The sequence below is a fragment of the Rhinatrema bivittatum genome, chromosome 8 (assembly GCF_901001135.1).
Source record: "Rhinatrema bivittatum chromosome 8, aRhiBiv1.1, whole genome shotgun sequence".
NCBI classification, from domain to species: domain Eukaryota; kingdom Metazoa; phylum Chordata; class Amphibia; order Gymnophiona; family Rhinatrematidae; genus Rhinatrema; species Rhinatrema bivittatum.
The window spans coordinates 162,726,382-162,753,573 of NC_042622.1; the positions used below are offsets into that span (position 1 = coordinate 162,726,382).

At 50.2% G+C, this 27,192-nt stretch overlaps 1 protein-coding gene across 3 annotated transcripts in view; it reads left to right on the forward strand.

The window, feature by feature from the left end:
* DPH1 (diphthamide biosynthesis 1) overlaps positions 1 to 27,192 on the forward strand; it is a 191,269-nt gene that overhangs the window by 9,984 nt on the left and 154,093 nt on the right. For all 3 annotated transcript variants that reach the window (XR_003858153.1, XR_003858152.1, XM_029612021.1), the window contains exon 3: positions 4,752 to 4,815. Coding sequence is in view for 1 of the 3 variants with exons in the window: in XM_029612021.1 (XP_029467881.1) it covers positions 4,752 to 4,815 (64 nt within the window). In the remaining 2 variants the exon portion in view is untranslated. The remainder of the gene's footprint in view (positions 1 to 4,751; positions 4,816 to 27,192) is intronic.

Genomic DNA, 27,192 nt, shown 5'->3' on the forward strand with positions numbered 1-27,192 from the left:
GAAATGCAGGTGGTATCCACATTCCAGAATCTTGAGCACCCGGTGGTCTCTGGCGATTTATTCCTTTGAGAGGAACAGATGAATTCCCACCCCCCCCCCCCACCATTGGAGGAGGCGGGGAGTGAGGTTCTATTTCTGTCAAAAACTAGGGTCTGCCTTTGCTTGAGGCTGCTGGGATGTGTCTGGCTGATGCCGTTCACATAGGTGTCCTCTGGCCAGAAGTTGCTATTGTGGCAGCTCAGAAAGAGCTCTATAATGCTGGTGTGCATGGAAGTAGAGTCACCAGACGTACGCCCTCTTATGCGGAAAGATTGGATGTCTTTGAGCAGGTGATTGGTTGATGGCAGTCAATAAGGATTGAAACACCACATGCTGTTCTTTAATCTGTGCCATGGTATCCATGACCTTGTCTCCAAAGGGATTATTTCTTAAACTTTTCCAGCTTGTCATGGATGTCCTCTTGCAGGTTGCTGCTGCCCTGCAACCATGTCAATCCTTTTATTTATTTTTATTTCCAAATTTAATTGCTTCTCCCATTAGGGAACAAAGTGGTGTACAATATAAACAAAATGTTAGGTTTGGCAGCCTGTTCGACGTCCCCGCAGACCTCTGCACTCACCCCTGATGCTGCAGCAGCTAGGCCTCACTCCCGCAGCAGAACACCGCCGAACCTCACATATATGCAGATGGACACTTGCTCCCAACATCATCTCCTTTAAAGAGCCTGTGTTGGGAAAAGGCCGCGGCACCTATGGATGATGTCGGCAATCTTAGCCCTATATAAGGGCTCTCCGGCTCACTCGCCTCTTTCAGCAAACGGTCTCCTGCAGTCCTTTCAGTATATGTTGCCAGCGTTTCTGTGCCTCTTCTAGCCCAGCCTTGTCCAGCCTTGCCTTGTCTTCAGCATTGTCCTCCAGCCTGCCTTCCTTGTTCTCCCTCAGATTTCCACTCCAGATCTTGACCTTCTGCCTGGATCTAACTACGACTGCCCGCTGCTTGTCCCAACTTCAGCCGGTCTCTAACTCTGTTTAAGCTTGCTGCCTACTCTGACTCTGATTTGTCTCTGGACTCTAGCCATGTGCTCTGCCCCAGGACCCCACCTAAGTCCTGCTGGCTGCCAGAACCCAAGGTCTCAGCCCAAGGCGGAGGTGGCTGGTGTAGGTGATGCTCCAGTCTGGCCCGTTATCAAGTCCATAGGCCTCGGGGGTTCGCCCTTGAGACTGCGTCAACTACACTGCAGTGCTAAGGGCTCACACACCCTCTATCCATTACGCAAAACCATTGAGTACATAAATAAAACAATCCAAATTTGTACCAACATACAATACATAATCTTCAATAATAGCAAACGTACAATATTAAACATAAAATACTGGATTACATATTGGCTTCAATATTAGCAGCTGACTCCTAGACACTGAATCAAAAGCTTCATAGACAGAACAAATGAGGTGTTTGCATTCTTCTGTCCAAGAAGACTGTACTCCTTACCCAAAGAAACCATGATGGGTCTCATCTTGTTTGATGTAGTCATGCAAATATAGCACCATATAGGTAGTATTGAGCTCTGGAGGAACTTCTTTCCAAACGAGTCAAGAAGTCTCAGGTCCTTACCGGAAGGAGTATTAGAGAAAATTCTTATTTTTTTTCTCTTTTTTTCGGTGCAGACCCCACTACTACTGACTGGTGAGAAAGTTGCATCACCCCAAAACTTGGTGCCTGCTCTACCCTATGCTTAAGATCCAGGTTTCTTTGCAACCAGTGGGCAAGTAGCTGAATTTTCCCACATTCTGGTTTGCAGATCTTGGAGATTTTTGTGGATTGGAAAGGCTGCTAGCTCAGATGGAGTTTCCCAAAACATAGAGGATATTGAACAACATCTTGCAAGGGTCTTTATTTCACCACACATGGATACCAATGCCCTTTTCCAGCTTATCTAGAAACTGAGAGAAGGAGAGGTCTTCCAGTGGAGATGAATGCTCTGATGGATCTGGACGGGAGTTGGAAGGGATGCCCATAGAACCCTATTCTGAATCCAGTAAGAGGCACTCACCCAAGAACCGAACGAAGTTAAAGGCAATCGGGACGGAAACCTTGAAGGGTTTGGAGACATGAACGCTAGTGAGCAATGGGAACCGTTAACTCTGATAGCTGGAGGGACTCTTCCTACGCTAGTGATGGAACCAGTGCTTGAGGGCTAACCCCAAGAATAGGTAGCTGTTGCACTGAGTTAGAAGTGGCTGGGACTCCCCATTGAGCTAAGGCCCTGCCCATTTGAAACCAGATAGGATGTAGGATGTCCTCCTTATCACTGGCTGCTAAGGAGGTAAATAAATTATTGAGCAACTCTACCATCCGGTCTGCAGACTGATGTTTTTGGGCCGGTATTGGTGAAGATGCATTTTCTTCAGAAGCCAGCATAAGACCATCACTCTGGGAGACTTCTCCACAGCTTCCACAAAGCTCTGGCCTAGATCCCCTGGGTCAGACCTGTCGCGGACACCAAGAATAAGATGGAGCAGATGACTGCTGGTTTCCATGTTGAGTGCCCTAGACTGCAAGCTGTTCCCCAGTGCCACCAAAGGAGTTCCCGTAGGTCTGGAATCTGGATAAAAAAGATTGGAAGGAGGCACAGCAATCTTCTTGGCAAAAAAAAAGTTGAGGGGACTTCCAATGAATCGTCCTCTGGTCCTGCCCACCTCAGAATTCCCTGGGTATTCTATATGGACCCATCCCTGCATCGACAGCACCAAGCATATCTCTTTCTCTGGGGCTGGATGCTTCAGTGGTGCTATGGTCTCGGATGTGTCAATGGTGCCAAGTCCTCATACTTGGGCGCCGAAGAGGTAGAAGGTCTCTGCTTAGACACTGTTTTGGGATCCTGTGCCAGTGGCACTGAGGAACCTTACGCCTGCTTTTTAAGCTCTGATGGCGCCAAAGAGTTCGAAGCCTGATGCTTTGCTGACTTGCTTGACCCCTGATGTTGTATCCACAGTGGAGGGAGTTCTAGACAAGGAGTCCTTGCTTGACTTACTGTTGCGAAACCTGCTAGGGAGTTAGCAATCTGTTGTGTATCTGATGCCTGGTGGGTGGAGCAATCAGATAGGAGGTAGCAATCCGTGTAGATTGACTCCTGAGGAGGAGGAGTTAACAATCTGTTATGAATCGGCTCTATGTAGAGCATGGAGTTAGCAAACTTGTTGTGTATAGACTCCTGAGAGGAAGGAGTTAGCAAGCTAGTTGTGGAACTGCTCCTGTGCAAGGAGGAGTTAGCAATCTGTTATGCTTTGGCCTCCTATGGAAGGAGTAGAAAACAGTCTGTTAGGATTTAGACTGTAGAGTAGCAATCTATATGAATCTGTTGTTGAAGACTCCTGATAGAGGAGGAGTAGCAAGCTGTTACCAGCAGAGTGTTTGGAGAGGACGTTCAGCTGTAGAGGAACATAGATAAGTGAATCCTTGGGCCGATGGCAGATGACTGCGCCCCCAGGAGGATATCCTGAGAGGGACCTCCGGCTAGGCTTGGGTATGGAGACAGACACAGGTATTACTTTTATTAGACAGGTTAGTAGAACCACCAGAGGTGGCAGTAGTGAGCTGATATGCCCGGCAGGGCTGAAGTCCCTCAGATACTGGAACCACGATCCCAGGGTTGCTGAGAATTGTCTGTATCTGCGATAGCTTCCAGGCAGTAGAGAATCTTCAGAGTTTTCAGGAACATGGGCCCTCGAGGAGCGAGTATCGATTCCTGTCGGCAATCTGAAATAAAGAAAAGAGAGCGAGGCCCCCGAGAAGCGGGTACCTCTGGTAAGTCCGAGGAGGCAGAGTAGGTTAGGTAGTGAAACCCCTTGCTAACTCGATTCGTTAGCAAATACTGAGACCTTATATATATTGGAAGCGGATGACTTCATCTCCGGGAGACGTCCCCGAGGTTCGTGTCCTTGCTGGTACATTAATCGGAGCGCACGTGCCCTATGTCATCAGGAACATGGCGGATCCACAGCGTCGTGCCGGTCCGGGGACGCAGGAAGGAGACGACATGAAGACGTCGCGGCTGCTAACCATCCATCAGACCCGGAGGGAGTTGCCACAGAGTTAGAGAGGGCGGAGTGAGGGCATTGAGCAGCGACGGACGCAACACTTACCATGGAGCTCATGGATAATGAGGAGCTTTGATGGCCTTGGAGCTCTGATGTCTGAGTCCTGGGTGACATCTGGCTACAAACATAATATTTTGTGGAATCATGGTAGAGCCCAGACACTTGTAGTATAGGTCTGTCTATGATGAACATCTTAATGTTCACAGATGTAGTCCTTAAAACCACTGATGGTAGGCTTTTTGGGCCCAAGCATCTTCCTCTTCCTCTCTTTTTTTTTTTTTTTTTTTTCTGAGCGATATTTTTTCTGAGCAATAGCATGGACTAAAAATGACTGAGAGGCTCACAAGGCAGCACATTGGTGGAAACTTCTGCACATGCTTGTTGGAGTAAAAGCTCTACTGAGCTCAGAGTTGAGTCTGGCAACATCAGATGATGTCACCCACATGTCATGGCTAATTCAGCCTTGCTTGTCAACAGAGAATAAATAAAGTGTGGAGCAATAATTTGGGACCTGAAACCTAGAGCCTCTGGGACAGAAATAGGAGCTTTTGGGACTGGTTGCATTTCGGGAGTCCCATTTATTATTTCCTGAGTTCTCGCTGTGTACATTAACACTGGTCTCATTCTTTGTCTTTCTCTCTTTTTTTCCAGTTGCATTGCAGATGCCAGAAGGTCTCTTGATGTTTAGCTGCAATATTGCTGATATCATTGAAAGGTAGGGCACAGAACCCTCTTGTATGCTATGTGGGCAGGGCACGGCGCTCGTGTTTGTGGTCTCTCTGGGATGGGCAGGGCACGGCGCTCGTGTCTGTGGTCTCTCTGGGATGGGCAGGCCTCTGTGCTTGTGTTTGTGGTCTCTCTGGGATGGGCAGGGCATGCGCTCTTGCTTGTGGTCTCTCTGGGATTGCTTGTGGTCTCTCTGGGATGGGCAGGGCACGGCGCTCGTGTTTGTGGTCTCTCTGGGATGGGCAGGACTCAGTGCTTGTGTTTGTGCTCTGTCTGGGATGGGCAGGGCACAACCCTCTTGTTTGTGGTCTCTCTGGGATGGGCAGGCCTCTGTGCTTGTGTTTGTGGTCTCTCTGGGATGGACAGGGCATGGCCCTATTGTTTGTGGTCTCTCTGGGATGGGCAGGGCATGGCCCTATTGTTTGTGGTCTCTCTGGGATTGCTTGTGGTCTTTCTGGGATGGGCAAGGCACGGCACTCTTGTTTGTGGTCTCTGGGATGGGCAGGGCACGGTGCTCTCTTGTAAGTGTTGACCCAGTTGCAGTTTTGTGCATTGCCATGCAACAAAATCTTGGTTCAATTCCCAGCTCAGATCTTGTGTTCCTGAGATCATGTAAGGCTGGGAATGCTGGAGTTCACAGTCCCTGGGGAGGAGGAATACTGGTATTGCGCAGTGGCGACACTTAGTGCCAGATTTAAGGCCCATGTTTGCAGGATTTTGGGAGGAGCCCTGGAGCTTGGACCCCCAGCTGCAATGACTGGATTAAAATACGTGGGGAGGAGTATAAAGCAGGGGAATGGAGGTTCCTGGCATCAGATCTCAGTCCTGGTTCTTACTGAGCTAGAAGGTCAGAAATGTAGGAGGAAACTGCCAGGGTCAAGAAAAATGGAAGGAGGGTAATGAGGATAATTGCAGGGGTCTGTGGCTGGTCACTGTTGCTGCTGGTTTAGATTACATTTCAGGCCTGGTAGCAGAATACAACCTATTTTGCTGTTTCTTCTGTTTCCTCATGAATAGACAGATTTTCCTGCTCAGTGTTTTTTGGGAAGTCCTTTGATTTTTTTTTCAGTTAGTTGTGAAAAAGGTGCATCTCTTATGTCTTTGCATTTTGCACAGTGCATTTCTCTTTTTCCAGGGTTACATTGCATTAAGAGTCTGGCTTCTTGCAGTTTCCATTTGTTTTTGTCTGCACAATTTTGTTTCTAATTTGTGATCACGTGTTCTGTATTTTGTGAGGATCTGTTTGTTTCTTTGAGAACAAGCAGGATACGAGAGTCCTCGAGTATAATGTCGGCCAACGGAGCCTGGGTTTAGAACTTTTTTATCAAGCTCAAACATTTTAGAATGCTCTACAGAGTATGTGCAGGACTTTTAGCACCAGGGAGTGCACATGAAACCCCTCTCAGTACTGGTTTTTTTTCTCCAGAGCTAACGGTTGTCTTTTTATCAGCTTCATGGAACTATCAACATTTTTTTTTTATTGCATTTTTTTCTGTCTTCCATGCCTCAGGTTTATTTCATCGTTTTTCAAGTTCCCTTTGGGCCTGGGCCTATTCACCTCAAGAACTTAGTCTGCTTTTTAAATTTTTGTTGCAATTAATATGTTTTGGCTTTGCTGTGGCAATTTTTCCCGAAAGAAACCGAAGACCAGTGGCTTCAGCAAGTACCCTCCAGTGCAGCTGCACAGTGTCAATCACTGGTCCGCATCATGTCTGGGTGGTTTGCCTGGAGAACAGATGCAACGTCTCTGGTTGTAGCTCGCGTCATAAAATGACTTCCAGAGACCTTCAGACTCATTTAGAACTTGTGGATAAGTTTTTCCTGTAGAATAAGTCAAGTCTGTTGGCATTAGAGACATTGAAAAACACCAGAGCTTTACAGGATGCTGTCGGTGCAGTAACATTGAGGCAGCACTGTCCTTCATTGAAGACTAGCACCAGTAAGGGTCAAGGAGACAGGTCATCATCTAGCTGCTCCTGCCTGGTGAAAGCAAGAGATTCTGCTTCACCTGAGCCAGCGTCAAAGGAATCAGTATCAATGAACTGAGCAAACGTGAAGAAGCCTCGAAATCGATCCCTGTTGATGTACGAAGCTGGGAGCAGGGAGATACTGGCTACTGCCATACATGCTCCCAAGCAGCCCTGCAGTGAAGGCTGCTCACTCTTTCAACACTAACACTATGAGCCTCGTCACTCCAGGAGCTCATGATACAGCTGCCGATAATACTCTAGGTAACACAAGAAGGTGTGACCATTCTTCCTGCTACCCAGGCAGCGTTGGCCGCTCAAGATCTTTGAAACAGCATTCAAATCACTTAGCGGCTCAAGGACTCGTTGTTCTGGTGGCTAGTCCAATGTAATTTGACTGGTGCCTTTTCACATACCATCTTCCCAAATTACCATAACAGATGCATCAGACCTGAGATGGGGAATGCTTGTTAATGGGATCTGCAGCCTCACCAACCTTGGGAGGTTATTACAAAACTTAGTACACATACAAAGGGCTTAGGAATTAGTTTTGTAAGACCCAGATGAAATGGCCTTGCAACGGAGGTGGTGAAGGCTATCATGCCACATTTTGGGCATGCTTGGGTCAGATGATGAAGGACAGTTATAGGAAAAGGGTTGAGATATCAGGAAAAAGACATATATGGGGGGGGGGGGGGGGGGGGGGGGGGGGGGGGGGGGGTGGTGGAGGAGGGTGTTGGTGTTAGGTTGCATACAAGAATTTGAGTATCTGTCCAAAGGAGATGAATCTCAACTGGGTGGACCATTTAGGTCTTTATCTGCCATTATTTACTATATGTATGCAACGTTATACAGATACAGCTAAGAGAGAGTCTTTGCTCCTTGGAGCTTACAGTCTAGACAAGACAATGAGTGTTTGGGGAAACAGAAATTTTATAATTTAAAGGCTCAAAAGGTGAGGTTTAATTGAGGACCGAGACTGCTTTATCTAATTGGGGAAAGCTGTAAGAAATTGGACCTCTGGCCCACTGACAGGAAATAGGGAGGGCCTCAAAGTGAGACAGATGGTTTCTCTTGCCTTTGAAGCCAGTGATTTTGGTATTCTCAAGGCTATGCTCTGCACACACAGGGCCTGATTTTAAAAAGCATTTACATGCTTAATATTGGGTTTTACCCATGCAAGTGGGCTGTTGAAAATTGCTACAATATTTGCCATTGAATTGTCCATAGGATATTCGCGTGTAAGTGCACTTTACGTGGGTGTGATGGGATGCCACATTTACCCGTGTAATTCCTTTTTAAACTACCTCCTAAGAATATAAATATGATTTAAAAAGTTAACCGTTTGCGCTGCGGAGAATTTAAATGGTCACGCGTTTAAAACGATATGTACCCGGAAGAGTTGCCTCAGGCCAGCTCTCTCTAGCCTCTCCCTCCTCTCGACGTGCCTGTGTGCGCCGTCAGCTGGCAAATAGTGGCCTGGTCTGCCCCGGCGCGGAGAACTCCTGCAACCCCGGGAAAGGGGAACCTGGAAGTCAGCAGCGACCCAGCTTGCATCGGCAAATAATTAGACACTAAAATGACTAAGGTATCAGTAAGACTTTTTTTTTTTTTAAATATTTCTGAACTGCATCCCCAGCTATAAACAGGCTGCCCAAATTACAAAGCTAACAAAATATACCAAACTGAAAGCCATGGAAACCAGCAACGCAACAACATAACTGAGCAATGAAGGTATGCATTAACCATAACCACCCAACACTAAAAGCAATCGGGGAGGTACTGGCCTCCTACATCAACAGTCGGGCATCCCTACGCTCCTTCAGTGAAACAAGCAGACTTTTACCACATTATGGAATCAAAGATAAATTTTGTTCCTTTCTAATCTCCGCAGCTAAATGATTCCATGGTGTGGGAGCTGCTACTGAGCCGATCCTGCCCTGTATCCCTGACTGCCTCAGCCATGGGAGCAGATTAGAATATACTCACCGTTTAGTCTTTAAGCGTTTAATATTTTACATCCCTACTGCACACAAGGGCAGTCAGGATGGAGCAACCTGCAGTCTCTCGCAAGTGGTGATGGGCGAGTCCTCTCCGTTTTTCAGCCACTAATGACTAGCTTGGGAGTTAGCAGTGACAGCACCTCTGAAGCATGACAGGAATGAGTACTGAAATCTTACCAGGCATGTGGGTGCTTGAATGCATATATGTGTGTGTGTGTGAGGGGGGAACGAGCGCCGTGTTTTCCACCTCTCGCTTCAGACACAGGCAGTCCCTTTTTTCGGCTGAGGGGGGACTCTCTTCGCAGCCAGGGCATTGCCCTGGGGGCCTTAAGCCTCGTTGGTATTTCCCCACAGCTGCTGTGTAATGACTGGATGCTCAGCAACAGGGTCTTGGGAATTTAAAAATGCTTTCAAAATTGATCCTTGGAACTCCCCATTAATTAGAGTTAATAGGGTTCAGTTGTTATCTACTTCATCAGAGAGCTCTTGGGCTTATTGTGTGTGTGGAAGGAGAGCAGCATCTCTCCTAATAACTCCAGCCGAGCATCGGTGAAGCTGTACGTGGGAGAACAGAGTTCAGATCCTGGCACTAGGGGGGCTGCTGCTGGGAGTCTGAATCCTGGCACTGGAGGGATGCTGCTGGCAGTCTGTTAGAATTCTTTGAAGGTGTAAATAAGCATGCAGATAAGAGTGAGCCAGTCAATTATAGTGCATTTGTTAAATGCCATTCTGAAAATCCAGAGTTCCTCATGAGAGGCTTCTCAGGAAATTAAAAAATCATAGGATAGGGCGGCAGTGGATTGCTTACTGTGGCTTGGTAACTGGTTTAAAAAAGGCAGGGAGAAAGAGTAGGACTGAATGGTCAGAGAGTAATAGTGGAAGGTCCCAGAGATCTGTCCTGGGCCCGGTGTTTAAAATATTCCTAATGAGTGAAGTGATGACATAGCTATTCAGAGAACTTAAAACAGGAGCAGGCTGTAAGGATTGCAGAAGGAGATTGCCAGACTGGGAAACTGGGCATCCAGATGGCAGGTGAAATCTCATGTGGACAACTGCAGAGTGATGCACATAGAAGAAATTAATCCCAGCTCCAGGTACAAGATGCTGGTCTCAGTAAGAGGAGTTACCTCCCAGGAAAAGGATCTCAGTGAGCGGCCGCAGTCAAAAAGCAACTATTAGGAACTAGAAAAAAAATCGAGAATACGACTGAGGCTATCATATTGCCTCTGTTTTGAGCCATGGTGTGGAGTTCTGGTCACTACATCTCAAAAAAGATATAACGAAGCTAGAAAAGGTGCAGAGAAGGACAACCAAAATGATAAAGGAGACAAATTGGCTCCCCTGTAAGTAAAGGCTACACAGGCTGGGGGCTCTCCGGCTAGGAAAAGAGACAACTGAGAGGGGACATGATAGACGTTTAGAAAATCTTGAGTGGACTGGAACGGCCAGATAGGGGACAGTTGTTTGCTCTTTCAAATTGTACTAGGACTAGGGCTGGTAGCAGGTTAAAAAATAAATTTTAAGAAAAGTATTTTTTTTCACTAAACACACAATTAAGCTGTGGAATTTGTTTCCAAAGGCTGTGTTAGGGTTAATGATACAATTGGGTTTAAAAAAAGATTTGGACTAATTTCTGATGGACAGGCCCATTAACAATTGTCAGTCAGGATTGCCACTGCTTCTATCTGGGAATGAGCAACGGGGAGGTAGTCTTCCAGTATTACGTTCCCTACCTTTCTGGCACTCCTACAGCACTCTCGCACCACAGGCTCCTCTGACATAGCTCTCGGCACTGCGCTGTTTCCAGGGGTACCAACACTATACTTCCTTAGCCTTTAAATAGGCCTTGGATCCAGGACTCCTGGGTCACTGGCTGGTGATGTTATCACTACCTGTGTGTATAAGGAAACTCTCTGCAACCAGCCAGCACCTTAGCAACAGGTCTCCTTGTGCTTTGTCGTCAATTCATATCTGTTTACCTATATTCCACCTGTCCTGACCTGTGCCTGTTACCTGGACGTTGCTTGAACGCATGTGCTCTGATCTCTGCAGCCCTCTGATCTCGCTTTCTCAGTGCTTCAGCTTCTGTATCTACCTGTCTACTATCTCCTGTTCAGGCCTGGCCTGGGCTTCAGCGCAACTCGGGCAGCGTGGGCCAGCCCCTTCGCCACTTTCAGCGGGAACGGCGGCCATTTTGAATCCTCTGGATTGCGTTTTGCAGCCATCAGGGGAGGAAGAGCAGGATCCCTGTGACAGTCCCCCACTGATCCTGACGCCGGTGACTACCTTCGGTGCCCAGGGCCCCCCCGGATGTCTCCTTGATTGCCCCTTCCCCGGGTCCCCCACTTTTCCTCCCCGGAGTTCATTGTGCTCATGTACAATGCCTACCTGCAGCACCTGGAGGCTCCAGGGCGCCCATTCCGGAACCACCTCCCGCAAGACCCCCTGGTTAGCGGATGCTTCACAGGGGACCCAGGACACAGCCGGGGGGGGGGCACCAGGGACCTCACAATGGGGCCCCCAGGGTCCACTTTGCACCACCCTCGCATGGGAGGGGCGGGCTCTTTCCCCGGATCAGGGGGGGATCCCCTGGCTCATCCGGTTGACACTCTCTCGGAGGCACAGCTAGATGGAGAAGCACCCGTGAGTCCTCCGCATCTTTAGGAGAGAGGAAGCTAGAGGATCTCATCCCTCAGATACTTCAGGAGTTGGACCTTGATCCCCCGCCCGACCCGCCGGGACCCTCTGCTCCAGTAGTCGCTTCATCCACCAAGATGGGGGACCCTGTCCTAGCCGGTTTGCGCCCCCTGTCCCGGGCCTTTCCCACCCATCCACCTTTCTGCAACTATTGGCCAGGGAATGGGATACTCCTGAATCCTCTCTGAAGGTCGGAAGAGCCATGGAGAAGCTTTATCCCCTCCCGGAGGACTTCCCTGGAGTTGCTCAAGGACCCAAAGGTGGACTCGGCAGTGTCGGCTGTTTACCAAGAGGACCACTATTCCGGTTACTGGTGGCACGGCTCTGCGGGGACCTCCAGGATAGAAAGCTGGAAGTTTACCTCAAGAGAGTCTTTGAGGTCTCGGCCCTGGGGATGCGCGCTGCCATCTGTAGCTCCCTCGTGCAGAGGGCGAGTCTCCGCTGAGTCTAACAGCTACTCCACCTCGCAAATCTTGCCAACCCGAGGAAGTGACCCAGGCTGACCGCCTAGAGTCCGCCATAGCATACGGAGTGGATGCTTTGTATGATTTGTTCCATGTCCTGGCGAGATTCATGGTCTCGGTGGTGTCGGCGAGGCGTCTCCTATGGCTTCGCAATTGGTCAGCGGATTCTTTTTCCAAATCCAGCCTGGGCTCCCTCTCTTTCAAGGACAAGTTCCTTTTCGGTGAGGATCTCGACCAGATCATCAAGTCTCTGGGAGAGAACGCGGTCCACCGGTTGCCCGAGGATTGCCAGCGAAACTTCAGGTATTTTACTCCCTCCAGAACTCTGTCCCGGGTGCAGCGTCGCTACCGTGGTTACAGACAGGCGGGGCCCCGGACGCCTTCTTCCAGATCCCAGTCTTGGACCCGTTCCTTTCGTGGTCGCAGGCCCACTCGGGAGGGGATGAGTCAGGGGACCTCCTCCAAATCCCCTCAATGATGCCAAGCTCACCCACTCCTCAACCCCACGGATCGGGGGATGAATCTCTCGCTTTTACGAGGAGTGGGTCCACATCACCTCGGACCAGTGGGTCCTAGACATCTTAAGGAACGGCTACGCATTGAAGTTTGCCCGCCTCCCAAGGGACAGGTTTCTCTTCTCTCCCTGCGGTTCAAGCCACAAGAGACTGGCGGTACGACAGACCCTGGACAGACTTCAGAGCCTCGGGGCCATCTCTCCCGTCCCCTTCGGAGAGGTGGGCTTGGGCCATTATTCAATTTACTTCGTAGTACCCAAAATGGACGGGTCTTATCGCCCAATCCTGGATCTCAAGGAGGTCAACTAGTCTCTAAGGGTCCTCCATTTCCGCATGGAGATGCTGCGCTCCATGATTGCGGCAGTACATCAGGGGGAATTCCTCGCCTCTCTCGATCTGATAGAGGCCTATCTCCACATCCCCATCCTCAAGGCCCACCAGAGTTTACTTCGCTTCAAAATCTTGAATCAGCACTTTCAGTTCCAGGCTCTCCCCTTCGGGTTGGCGACCACCCTGTGGACGTTCACAAAGATCATGGTGGTAGTGGCGGCAGCCCTAAGACGCGAGGGGATCCTAGTTCACCCCTACCTGGACGACTGGCTTATTCGAGCGAAGTCCTTTGCGCACGGGCAGTCGGCGGTCACCAGGGTCGTCAGACTCCTCCGTTCCCTGATTGGTGGTGAACTTTGCCAAGAGCTCCCTCATCCCTTCGCAGTACTTGGACTTTTTGGGAGCCCGTTTCGATATGCTTCAGGGCAAGGTCTTCGTACGCCCGGACAAGACCCAGTCCCTCCGGGAGCAGATAAAACGCTTTACTGTGTTACCAGCGCCCACGTCCTGGAACTATCTACAGCTCTTGGGCTCCATGGCCTCCAAGATCGACCTCGTTCCATGGGCATTTGCGCACCTCCATCCTCTACAAGCGGCTCTGCTCTCTCGCTGGAAACCAGTCTCGCAGGACTACCAGCTTGTACTCCCTCTCCCCCAGTTCACCAAGGACAGCTTGAGTTGGTGGTTGGACCCGCGACTTCTGGCCCAAGGTATTTCTCTCGAGGTACCGGATTGGGTGGTGGTCACCACCGATGCCAGCCTATCCGGCTGGGGGGCAGTATGCGACCGGAGCTCAGCGCAGGGGCAGTGGACGAAGGCACAAGCGACCTGGCCGATCAATCGGCTGGAAACAAGAGCAGTGCGCCTGACCCTAATACACTTCCTACCCCTGGTGCGGAATTGGGCGGTAAGGATCCTCTCAGACAACATGACCACCGTAGCGTATATCAACAGACAGGGAGGCACGAGGAGCAGACACGTATCGCTCGAGACGGCATGCCTGATGGTGTGGGCGAAGAAGCACCTAGCGCGTCTGGCCGCTTCACACATTGTGGGCGTAGACAACATTCAGGCAGACTGAGTTGTCAGCGATTGGACCCCGGAGAGTGGTCTCTCTCCGAAGAAGCAATGCAACTTCTCATTCATAGCTGGGGCCCACCTCGCCTGGACCTGATGGCCACGTCTCTCAACACCAAAGCATCATGATTCTTCAGCCGCAGGCGGGAGCGCGGGGTGGAAGGAGTAGACGCTCTAGTGCTCCCTTGGCTGCACCACCTTCTGTTTTTCCCCCATGGCCTCTAGTGGGCAAGGTCATCCGGAGAATAGAGCTCCATCAGGGGCCTGTCATTCTGGTGGCTCCCGAATGGCCACATTGCCCCTGGTTCGCAGATCTACTCCATCTAGCAGTGGACGGCCCACTTCGGTTGGGCCATCTTCATCGATTGCTCCATCAGGGACCGGTATTTTTCGATCAGGCAGAATGCTTCTGTCTTGCGGCCTGGCTTTGGGCGCCGCCTCAGGGGCAAAGGATAACCTGAGGCAGTAGTCTCGACTCTCCTCAAGGCTCGCAAAACTTCGACTTCGGTCGCTTACGTGAGGGTCTGGAAGGTCTTTGAGGCGTGGTGCTCAGCGCATGGTACTCATCCCATAAGGGACTCGGTTCCTTAGATCCTGGCGTTCCTTCAAGACGTACTGGACAAAGGCCTCGCCTACAATTCCTTACGAGTCCAAGTGGCCGCTCTGGGTTCGCTCATACAGTACGCAGATCATCCTTCGCTCTTAGTACAGCCTGATATCGCCCATTTTCTCAAGGGAGCGAAGCATCTACGGCCCCCGGTGAGGGATCCATACCCTTCTTGGAGCCTTAATTTGGTCCTTAGGATTCTGGTAGGTCCTCCCTTCGAGCCTCAGCGCAACGCACCATCTCACACTCAAGACAGTTTTTCTGGTGGCCATTTGTTCCGCACGCCACATCTCGGAACTTCAAGCGCTCTCTTGCCGGGAACCCTACCTCCATTTCATGGACACCTGTGTGTCTCTACAACAGTTCCCTCATTTCTACCCAAGGTCGTCTCGACTTTCCACCTGAACCAGACGGTAGAGCTCCCGTCCTTCACAGCTGAAGAACCGATCTTTTCGTTTCCTGGATGTCAAACACTCTAATTCGCTACTTGGAGTCACTAACGACATCAGAGTCCGGACCATTTGTTTGTCCTGTGGTTGGGCCGAGGAAGGGGTCCCAGGCCTCGAAGACGACTGTTGCGAGATGGCTTAAGGAAGCCATAGCCTCAGCGTACATAGGTGCGGGTCGGACTCCTCCGCTGGGCATCAAAGCCCATTCTCTTCACTCACAGGCAGCTTCCTGGGCCAAGGTACAGTCCGTCTCCTCCCAAGAGATTTGCTGAGCAGCGACTTGGAAGTCTTTGCACACCTTTGCATGACATTATCGACTGCACCTCCCGTCGTCCACTCCGGACACTTTGGCGACCAGGTCATTCAGCAGGGCTTTCAAGGGCCCACCTGTAGGGAAGCTTTGGTACATCCCACCGTCTGGACTGATCCTGGTACTACAGGGAAAAGAAAATTATTCCTTACCTGCTAATTTTCGTTCCTGTAGTACCAAGGATCAGTCCAGACCCCACCTCATTGATTGCTGGGTTTCTAGGGTCTTTCCTGCTCGATCTACTCGACTCATTCTGAAACACGTTGTTCTTCTCGTCTTATGAGACTGTTTCACGGTTCTTTCTGCAAGTTACAGTTATGGCACGAGTTGCCTTAGTTTATATTCTGTTATGGTTGGGGACACTTGATCCATCCTTCGTAAGTTATTATTCTGGCTTTGATATACTCTATACTGAGCTCTTGCAGGGGGTGCACTGGTTAATATGTCAGCACCCTCCGAAGCCTTGTCTGACTCCATCTGCCGGATGGGGGACATAACCCACCGTCTGTGGACTGATCCTTGGTACTACAGGAACGAAAATTAGCAGGTAAGGAATAATTTTCTTGTACTTCTATATGTCCTGAATTGGCCACTGTCAGAGACAGGATGCTGGGCTCAATGGAACATTGGTCTGACCCAACATGACACATCTTGTATTTTACTGTATGAGTCCTGGTACGGGGGGGGGGGGGGTGCTGCAGCTGGAAGTCTGAGTCCTGATAGTTGCCAGATAGAAGCCCTGGTATTGATGCTGGGAGAATACTTTTGTGACTGAGTAGTCCTGAGGCTGGAGTGGCCAGTACACTGGAAAGCCGAGTCTAATGGGTTTCAGCTGGAACAGTGGCACGTTATCTTCTACCTGCATTTGCCACCTGCTGTTCAGATCGAGCCCTCAGATGCTGGTGACCAGCAGGGTGTAAGTAGTAGGCTCTGAACCAGGTCTAAACAAGAATGTAATATGAAGTGCAAGTGAACATGGGAAACAGGAAGATCAGAAGAGACGAATCAGCAGATCTGGAGAAGTGAGGAATATACTGGGTGTCAACCATAGCGAGATGAACTCTGGAAGCAGGACTCCAAGGGGTCTGGAGAATGAGAGCCAAGCTCTGACAGTTTGCTGACTGGAAAGTTGCAATTACATATGTCCAGACAATTTCCTCCTGATGGCCACCAGGCGGAAGTGTGGGCTAAGGACCTGGGGAAAACTGACCAGATAGACCCCCAAAGCCCACAGAGGCCCCTGCTGGCTGGAGATGAGAGCTATCTGTTGGGTCCTCACAACTTTTTGGTGGTGGTTGGGAGTGATACTTGAAGCTTGTTGTTGGCACTAGGGAGTTGGTGCCAGGAGTGTGATTCCTGACACCTGGATAGTGGTGCTTTAAATTTGGGCTTTATTGGGAAACCCCATATCATGTTGGAAAGCATATTGTTGTCAGCACTTATGTTTTTCAGTGGCAGTGAGGATATTTTGATATTTGAGCCCAATAGTCTGGACTGTGTACATCTTTAAGGACAGTGATTTTGCGGGGCACAATACTGACTGGCAGGGCCCTGGCTCATCACTTATCTATGATAGATACATTTAGTCATGAGCTTCCTTATAGGGCAAGGAACAAAAGAGAAACCGGACAGTTCTTGAAATTAGTCTCCAGACACATTTTAGTATAACTCTGTACTGTAGCTTATCAGAAAGTGAGAGAGAGGAAACATAAAAACTGCCATCCTGGGTCAGACCAAGGGGGTCCATCAAGTCCACTATCCTGTTTGCAATAATAGCTAGTCCAGGTCACAAGAATCTGGCAGGATCCCAATAGTAGCATTCTAACTGGTTCATAAGTTTACAGACTTTTCCTTCAGGAATAAGTCCAAAACCTTTTTAAACCCAGATACACTAACTACTTTAATGACATATTCCTGCAGTGAATTCCAGATTTTAATTGTGCATTGAGTGAGAGAATTTTCTCCAATTTGTTTTAAATTTGCTACTTAGTAACTTCAAGGAGTTGTCTAGGATGATAAAAAGGGATGCACAGGTGGAAGAGGAGGAGGAAGTGTGGGGTGGAGGGAGGAAGGAGATAAGGGGTGAAGAGAAAAGCCTAAACTGGTTTTGAAGCTGTTTGAAGGTATTCCTGTAACACCTCGGCTGACTCAGCACCTTCGAGCAACAAGGGCATTCTAAGCCAGGGAATCTTCTTCTCTAAAACTTGGTGAAGCAATATCAGGACTCCTAGCAAAAGAACCAAAGAATTCAATTTGATTTTATGCTGCACTCTAGAGGGGCCAACCTCAGTACCTGCGGATTTGATGCTGTCTTTGTTCTCCTCAGCCCACTGCATTCACCTATCGAGCCCCCTTATAATCTGTGGAATCAAATTATTGGAGATTTAGAAAGGCTTTTTTTTAAGCAGGCTTTATGCTCAGGAATAGGACTTCTGGATTGGGTTCATAGGTTGTGTGAGTGTGCTGATTTTGGTAACCGTGTATTTATGTATTTTCATTTTTTTTACGGCATAAACTGCTTGATTTATGTGATAAGGTAGTATATCAAATAAACCTTAAAATAGCACCAAGAAGAAAGATGAAACTAGGAAATGGCAGCAAATTTAGAGCCAAAAGGGGAAGGAAAACTCAGATGCAGTGTCTTGAAAAACGAGAAAGTGCTGAGTAAAAGAGAAGTGCCAAGAAGTAACCCACAGCTGCTGATTGCAGACCACTTTCACTGTGAGATTGGTTTTCTTCTTGACGTAGAGGCCTGGCACAAGAGCAACCGCCATGCAGCGGCGGGGAGGAGAACACCGTGGGGGGAACCTAGAAGCACAATAAGTGTTTCTCTCAGGGAAGGGCGATGTCCTGCAGAGGGAACCGAGCAGTGGCAGCAGGACTCAGAAAATCACCGGTGTGGGATTCACGTCGCTGAACACAAGCAAACAGGGAAATCCTGGGAATTACTTAAAACAAAATGGTGAAAATGAAAACACATACGCGTTGGCTGCATGGGAACGAAAATCATAAATCTTAGATCTAAGTCTAGTAGGGAAAGCAATACTGAAAAGTGATCTTGGGCACTAAAGACGCAACAAAAAGATCTGGAAAGAAGTTTATTGACCCCTAAGCCTGGACTGCAGGGACCATTATGGATACCCGAGCTGTGGGAGATGGTTACTGATGGGGCAACCTTGGCGTTTGAAAGTGGTCTAGAGCGACCACCGAGGAGCCCAGAGTCTGTTCCGTGAGAGATGGTGGAAGTGCCATTTAAGGACTCCACTTCCGTGCATTCACAGTCACTTCCATGTGTGCCTGTGGTGAGTGTGAGTGGCACAGCCAGACTTGCTAACATTTGCTGGCTGCTGCAAGACTGATTGAATGCCATCTTTTAGGGAAAGCACAGCTGTTCTGAGAGCTCTCTGTCTCTTCAGGATTGCTAAAACACCATTAAGCCACTAAATTGTCTTTAAGCTGAATCTCTGAACCTTTCCCAGGCCATGCTGCTATGAGATGCTGGAGAACATTAGCCACACAAAAGCAACTCATTAAAGATGTGTGAACACAAATGAAGGCGAGCTAAGAGGAGTTTACTTTCTGTGATTATTATATAAAAGAGGATACAAAATATGTTAATGTTAGACAACAGGGCAATAAGGACACTGCTAGAGTTACAGCTTCCAGATAGCAACAAACACAGGGCTTCCTGTATCCCAAGGAGATAAGCACCCAGCGTATCCCAGTTCTACTCTAATCAGTACCCCAAAGAAAGAGACGGCCTCCCATACACAAGGTATCTATCCCAAGTACACACAAGGCCTCCTGTATCCCAAGGAATTAAGCACCCAGCGTATCCCAAGTCTACTCTAATCAGTACCCCAAGGAAAGAGAGCCTCCCATACACAAGGTATCTATCCCAAGTAACACACACAGAGGGCCTCCAGTATGCAAGAGGGCGTCTGGCTGAGTTAATGGGATAACGTTATCCAGCTAACTTCTACCAAATATTCAATGGCACAGTTTGTCTGGCTTAGCTGATCCATTTAAATATGAACCTCAAGGTATCCCAAGTAAATAATGCACGCGCACGCACACACATACATACACGTGCACCTGCATGCATGTAGGAGCTCCCATGGAGATATGCTCAGAAGGCTTTCTATTCATAGCTGTGTCCCATAGAGGAATGCACAGAGGGCCTTGAATATACAATTGAATCACATGGAGCTTTAGTAAGAGAGAAATGTTGTACCTGTCATGGTCCCAAAACCCTTTTATGCATCCAAAGCACAATGGAGAAACACTGCCGCAAAAGGTGTGCAGATATTAAAGCTCCTGTGTGGGAGCATCTCTGCTCTAGGTGGATTGGGCAGAATCTTATGTGATTCAAAATAATTGCACAGCTGTAGGATTCTAAGTGATTTGCAATAAATCTGAAACCTCATTATTTTAATTATGCAGCAGTGTCCTGTGCTAATGAAGTTTGAAATATGCTAATAAGCTTCCCTGACTTGCTCTCTTGTTAATTAAACCTGCTGTTCCCTGGGAGCACCCAGGCGGGGGTCTCCTGTGTGGCTCTGGGTGTCGCCAGTCTTGGCCTTGGGTGATGCTGGAATGGGTTGAGATTAGTTTGGGTGAGCAGCAGGAATGGAGGGAAGGGCTGGCCGACTAGAGCCAGCCCTTCCCTCCATCTCTCCCTCCATCTGCTGCTCTTATCGAACGGAAGTGAATGTTTGCATCAGGTTTACAAGTTTTCGTGGGAGATAAAACTTTTTCAGCTATTTGTTAGAACAAATATATATATAATTAACCCCCCCTTATTGGCTTCGATCCCTGCTGCACTGTTTAATATTAGCCATTAATCAATGCTTTGTGTAAGGAGACGCACACTTCAGTGCCTGTGGACAGACCCTCGTCTTCTACAGCTGCTTCTTAATGCTTAATTTAAAACCCCTTTTTGCTAATTCATCAAGTGGCAGCTTACTCGCTGAAGGAGCAGCTGTGACTCCCTCCCGCACGGACTGCTACTAGTCACAGGCCGGGACTCTCTTTAGCACGAATGGCTCCATTTTCCTTCTATTTCCAGGTTTCATCTTGTTGAAATGGAAAGCCGTGGTACCAGCAGGATTACAAATGCAATGCCTGCAGGCTGCAGGGACATCTCCAAACGTCTTTTGCATATCAGAATGCAGGACATGTATTCCCCCCCCCCTCCCCCCCTCTCTTCCATCCTGTGGTGCAGAATGTGGATTGCATCTTTCTTCCGTTCCGGGTCTGGAGCACAGGTCCATTAACGCTTACTGGCTAGGCAGACACGGGGATTGTCACCTCTGCATCTGGGAATGAACAAGGAAGACTTATCCTGTGGCTACTTCTAATGACCCAGATTGGCACTGTTTAAGGCAGGATGCTGAGTTTGACTATTGGCCTGACCCAGCCTGGATTATCCCAGGCATTACTCTTTAACATCCCAGGGTGCAGGTTTCCCATAATTCTACTTTTCTATCCCATGGTGCAGGATTTAGATTTCACAAATCATCTCTTCAATATTATGTTGCAAGACCTGGATTAACCCGCATATCAGTCTACCATCCCATGATGCTGGATATTGATTTCCCCTAGCACCATTCTTTTTAATCCCATGGTGCAGGATGTGGATTTTCCCAAGCAGCACTCTTCCACCCACTATTAGCCATGTAAAACCCTGTGCTAAGTGTTCAGATTACAGCGTTCAAGAAGATGTATGGGAGAAGCAGGCATGTTCCCATGGTGCAGCATGATTGCGCACTATAACCCCTCCCCGGGATGATGAAATTACTCGGCTCTCTCTTGCCTCTTCTTCCTCTTGTGATATGAAGATGAAAGAGGGAGAGAGAAGCCGTTGCCTTAGGGTTTGCAGGCTTGTTGGCGGTCAGTGGCATGCACACTGAGTCCCTCCCTGCAGGCCGCAGAAAACCAACATGGGGCAGATGAGTGATGCTAACAGCATGAGCCAGAGGGCTGGGATTCCTGAGTGTATCTGCTAATATGCCTGTTTTATAACAATCCCCTTCATTGTAAGAGGTAATAGGGGATACAACCCCCTCTTTTTGTAGCACTATAATTTTGGGATTGATACACTTGGCTATATATGGGGTTTTTTTTAATAAATGTGCTTATTCCATTTACTAAAAATCCACATGTATAAGGTATTTGCAACTTTGTACTACACAGATACCTGTTTCTCCCCATCCTGTATCTGGTAACACCCTTACCTTTTCTGTATAAATCTGAGATAGTTCCTTGCTTGGGGGCCCTCCTTTTTATAAAAGGAAGATGTGTCTCTTGTCACCAGCCTGCAGCATGATAATTAAGTGAAAAACAAGGCCTCAGCTTGGAGCATTTAAAGAGTTAATAGTGTGAGGAAGAGCGGCAATCCCTCTGGATTAGGTTCTTTCAGTTTATGGCTGCTTTAGTTAATTTTAAATAACTTCCTTCTCCCCCAGCCTACATGCAGAGCATAAGAAAGTGCTTCTGATTAGCACATGTTACTGCTGTGCATGCAAACAATAACCAGAGCTTCCCCTCAGCTGCCACTGCTCCTTTTCCAGCCTTTCCTCCAAGATTATAAAAAAGCTCTCTACCTTCTGTGGTTTACACAGCAGAAACAAATATCTCTGTCCCAGAGCAGGTTCACAGGCTGGCATATATCTTGAGGATCACAGCTGAATGCACAGAAAACATGTATCTGGTGGCTGGGTATGTTGGCCCTGGGTGTGATGGAGCTGCTGTGCACGGTGGCGCTGGGTGTGATGGAGCTGCTGTGCACGGTGGCGCTGGGTGTGATGGAGCTGCTGTGCACGGTGGCGCTGGGTGTGATGGAGCGGCTGTGCACGGTGGCTCTGGATGTGATGGAGCGGCTGTGCATGGTGATGCTGGGAGTGATGGAGCGGCTGTGCACGATGGCCCTGGATGTGATGGAGCGGCTGTGCATGGTGGCGCTGGGTGCGATGGAGCTGCTGTGCATGGTGGCGCTGGGTGTGATGGAGCGGCTGTGCATGGTGGCGCTGGTGCGATGGAGCTGCTGTGCATGGTGGCGCTGGGTGTGATGGAGCGGCTGTGCACGATGGCCCTGGATGTGATGGAGCGGCTGTGCATGGTGGTGCTGGGTGCGATGGAGCTGCTGTGCATGGTGGCGCTGGGTGTGATGGAGCGGCTGTGCACGATGGCCCTGGATGTGATGGAGCTGCTGTGCATGGTGGCGCTGGGTGTGATGGAGCGGCTGTGCACGATGGCCCTGGATGTGATGGAGCGGCTGTGCATGGTGGTGCTGGGTGCGATAGAGTGGTTATGCACGGTGGCGCTGGGTGTGATGGAGCTCCTTAAAAATGCAGAGCAGCCATAATGTTTGCTGTGCTCTTGTGCTGTGTAATCTAAGGTAACTCTGCTGCTTATCACTGGCTTTTCCAAGAGGAGAGTACAGTTACCTTCGAAGCTGTTTGCTTATATTTTATGTTGTGTGCAGTGTTACTGCCCAGAGCCCTGGGTTGAAGGGGGTGGATTTATAAATAAATGTTTCTGACAGCAGGCTGGGTGGAGGGAAGGCAGTTGCAGCCAGGTTGCTGGAGGTGTGGGTCCATATTAAGATGATGTGCTTTCAGCTTGGTTGCCGTCACAAAGTTAGGCCTTTCCACCTCTGTCCCCGGGCACCGTCTTGGCCACAGAACTCCTTTCCCCAGCTCTGTCAGGGTAACTCGGGCCCCTCTCAGCTGCCTGTGAAGCTGCCCCTGCTTCTCTGCCCACCTCCCATGAATATGAGGGGGCAGCTGTGAACGATGCAGGTGTAAAGCTCCCCCCCCAGCTTCTGTGCACGGACTGTCCGTAAGCTCCTTCTCTAAGGTTCCCTCCTCTCAGGTTGTAATGCCCCGAGCCCCGCACTAGCCCCTCACGTCAGATTCCCTTTGTGTTGCTGGGCGCCCCTGGTGTCTTAGGGGTTAAGGTACTTCGGTTTATATTAAGAGAATGTGTCAATGTCTGAGTCTCTTTTGTCTGCTCTCCCCCCTTCTCACGACCTACATCCATATTTCCCAAGTGCAGGAAAGATCAGTGCGTGGAAAGTAGCATCTGAGAGCCGGGGTCTGCACTCTGCTTGCATGCTCTCTCTCAGCTTTACAACAATTAATCTATAAAAACTCCAGACCTGCTAGTTTAAAACGCAAGTCAGGGCTTCGCCCCTTGAATTCTAAGCAGGTGAGCCCAGCAGAGCTGCGCATTCTCCAGCTCAAATGCTGTTTCTAATGCCTGTGTCTCGCAGAACAGGCCCACGTTGCTCTGTTCCTCTGCTGTGTAGAGTTGCAGTGGAGCTCAGACTCGGGGGGGGGGGGGGGGTGAAGAGCAGAGGGCTTCAACTATGAGAGGTGGGGGGAAATGGGAGGGGGATTAAGCTCTGTGTCTGCGGCATGGGATGGGAAGAGATTTCAGGTCTCAGTATGACTGGGGGTTGGGACAGGGCGTAAACTCACAGTGACTGGGGGGAATGGGACGGGCGAGAGCTCTGTGTGATGGGGAAGGGACGGGCGAGAGCTCTGTGTGATGGGGAAGGGATGGGCGAGAGCTGTGTGTGATGGGGAAGGGACTGGTATAATCTCACAGTGATGGGGGTATAGGAGGGAGCATAAGCTCACAGTGACTGGGGGAATAGGACGGGCGAGAACTCTGTATGATGGGGAAGGGACGGGCGAGAGCTGTGTGTGATGGGGAAGGGACTGGTATAATCTCACAGTGATGGGGGTATAGGAGGGAGCATAAGCTCACAGTGACTGGGGGAATAGAACGGGCGAGAGCTGTGTGTGATGAGGAAGGGACGGACGAGAGCTGTGTGTGATGGGAAAGGGACGGGCGAGAGCTGTGTGTGATGGGGAAGGGACGGGCGAGAGCTCTGTGTGATGGGGATGGGATGGGCGAGAGCTGTGTGTGATGGGAAAGGGACTGGTATAATCTCATAGTGATGGGGGAAGGGACGGGCGAGAGCTCTGTGTGATGGGGAAGGGACTGGTATAATCTCACAGTGATGGGGGGGATAGAAGGGAGCGTAAGCTCACAGTGACTGGGGGAATGGGACGGGCGAGAGCTCTGTGTGATGGGGAAGGGACGGGCGAGAGCTGTGTGTGATGGGGAAGGGAACGAGCGAGAGCTCTGTGTGATGGGGAAGGGACGGGCGAGAGCTCTGTGTGATGGAGAAGGAACGGGCGAGAGCTCTGTGTTATGGGGATGGGATGGGCGAGAGATGTGTGTGATGGGAAAGGGACTGGTATAATCTCATAGTGATGGGGGAAGGGACGGGCGAGAGCTCTGTGTGATGGGGAAGGGACGGGCGAGAGCTGTGTGTGATGGGGAAGGGACGAGCGAGAGCTCTGTGTGATGGGGAAGGGACGAGCGAGAGCTCTGTGTGATGGGGAAGGGACGGGCGAGAGCTCTGTGTGATGGGGATGGGACGGGCGAGAGCTGTGTGTGATGGGAAAGGGAGTGGTATAATCTCATAGTGATGGGGGGATAGGAGGGAGCATAAGCTCACAGTGACTGGGGGGAATGGGACAGGCGAGAGCTGTGTGTGATGGGGAAGGGACGGGCGAGAGCTGTGTGTGATGGGGAAGGGACGGGCGAGAGCTCTGTGTGATGGGGATGGGACGGGCGAGAGCTGTGTGTGATGGGGAAGGGACGGGCGAGAGCTGTGTGTGATGGGGAAGGGACGGGCGAGAGCTCCGTGTGATGGGGAAGGGACGGGCGAGAGCTCTGTGATGGGGAAGGGACGGGCGAGAGCTCTGTGTGATGGGGATGGGATGGGCGAGAGCTGTGTGTGATGGGAAAGGGACTGGTATAATCTCATAGTGATGGGGGAAGGGACGGGCGAGAGCTGTGTGTGATGGGGAAGGGACGGACGAGAGCTCTGTGTGATGGGAAGGGACGGGCGAGAGCTCTGTGTGATGGGGAAGGACGGGCGAGAGCTCTGTGTGATGGGGAAGGGACTGGTATAATCTCATAGTGATGGGGGGATAGGAGGGAGCATAAGCTCACAGTGACTGGGGGAATGGGACAGGCGAGAGCTGTGTGATGGGGAAGGGACGGGCGAGAGCTGTGTGTGATGGGGAAGGGACGGGCGAGAGCTCTGTGTGATGGGGAAGGGACGGGCGAGAGCTCTGTGTGATGGGGAATGGGACGGGCGAGAGCTCTGTGTGATGGGGAAGGGACGGGCGAGAGCTCTGTGTGATGGGGAAGGGACGGGCGAGAGCTGTGTGTGATGGGGAAGGGACGGGCGAGAGCTGTGTGTGATGGGGAAGGGACGGGCGAGAGCTCTGTGTGATGGGGATGGGACGGGCGAGAGCTGTGTGTGATGGGGATGGGACGGGCGAGAGCTGTGTGTGATGGGGAAGGGACGGGCGAGAGCTGTGTGTGATGGGGAAGGGATGGGCGAGAGCTCTGTGTGATGGGGATGGGATGGGCGAGAGCTGTGTGTGATGGGAAAGGGACTGGTATAATCTCATAGTGATGGGGGAAGGGACGGGCGAGAGCTCTGTGTGATGGGGAAGGGACTGGCATAATCTCACAGTGATGGGGGGATAGGAGGGAGCATAAGCTCACAGTGACTGGGGGGAATGGGACAGGCGAGAGCTCTGTGTGATGGGGAAGGGACGGGCGAGAGCTCTGTGTGATGGGGAAGGGACGGGCGAGAGCTCTGTGTGATGGGGATGGGATGGGCGAGAGCTGTGTGTGATGGGGAAGGACTGGTATAATCTCACAGTGATGGGGGATGGGACGGGCGGAGCTCTGTGTGACTGAGGGGCATGGGATGGGTGAGAATTCTGTGATGGGGGATGGGATGGGTGAGAGCTCTGTGATGGGGATGGGATGGGTGTGACTGGGAGATAGGATGGGTGAGAGCTTTGTGATGGGGGATGGGATGGGTGTGAGCTCTGTGACTGAGGGGGATGGGATGGGTGAGAGCTCTGTGATGGGATGTGTGTGAGCTCTGTGACTGAGGGGGATGGAATGAGAGCTCTGTGATGGGGAATGGGATGGGTGTTAGCTCTGTGTGAGGGGGATGGGTCAGGCGTGAGCTCTGTGTGAGGGGGATGGGTCAGGCGTGAGTTCTGTGTGAGGGGGATGGGACGGGTGTGAACTGTGTGTGAGGGGGATGGGATTGGGTGTGAGCTCTGTGTGATGGGGATGGGATGGGTGAGAGCTCTGACAAGGAATGGGATGGGTGTGAGCTCTGTGTGACTGAGGGGGGATGGGATGGGCGTGAAGTCAGTATATCAGGGAGATGGGACAGGGTGTAAGTTCTATGTATCTGGGGCATGGGATGGTGTTAGAACATAAAATGTGTCATGCTGGGTCAGACCACGGTCCATCGAGCCCAGCACCCTGTCTAATATTGGCCAGTCCAGGTTGCAAGTACCTGGAACATCCCATAAAGTAGATCTAACTCCTGTTACTTACTCTGAGGGACAGCAATAGCTGTTTAAACTCTGGCTGGGAATTTTAAAAAGAATTATTAGATAAGTTGTATACAGCACTGTATAGGCACCTGAAAGAGACAGTCCCTGCTCCCTGAAGCTTACAATTTAGTGACAGTGTGCAGATGAGAAATAAAAGATTTTGGGGCATTACAAAGCCAGTAAATCCAGCCCTAGTATAAATTGTATTGTGAGCAGGAGGTTAAACTTAGCAGGGTCATTTTATTCGTGCATATTCAGCCTGTTAATTTTCCGGCTGACTACGTGAAAATCCCTCCTTCAGAGCTGCGTTTCCTTAGGGCGGCCCGGTCAGAACCGTTGTGCCCTTGCTTCTCAATGGCTGGTGTCCTTCCCTGCTTTTTACCCACAGTCTCTGTCAGTTTTGGAAGGAAAACGTCCACGTAGAGCCCTGCTCCAGCTCTTTCTGCTGGGCCTTTCCAGCAAAGTTAGGTGCGAATGTGAGGCTACCGGTG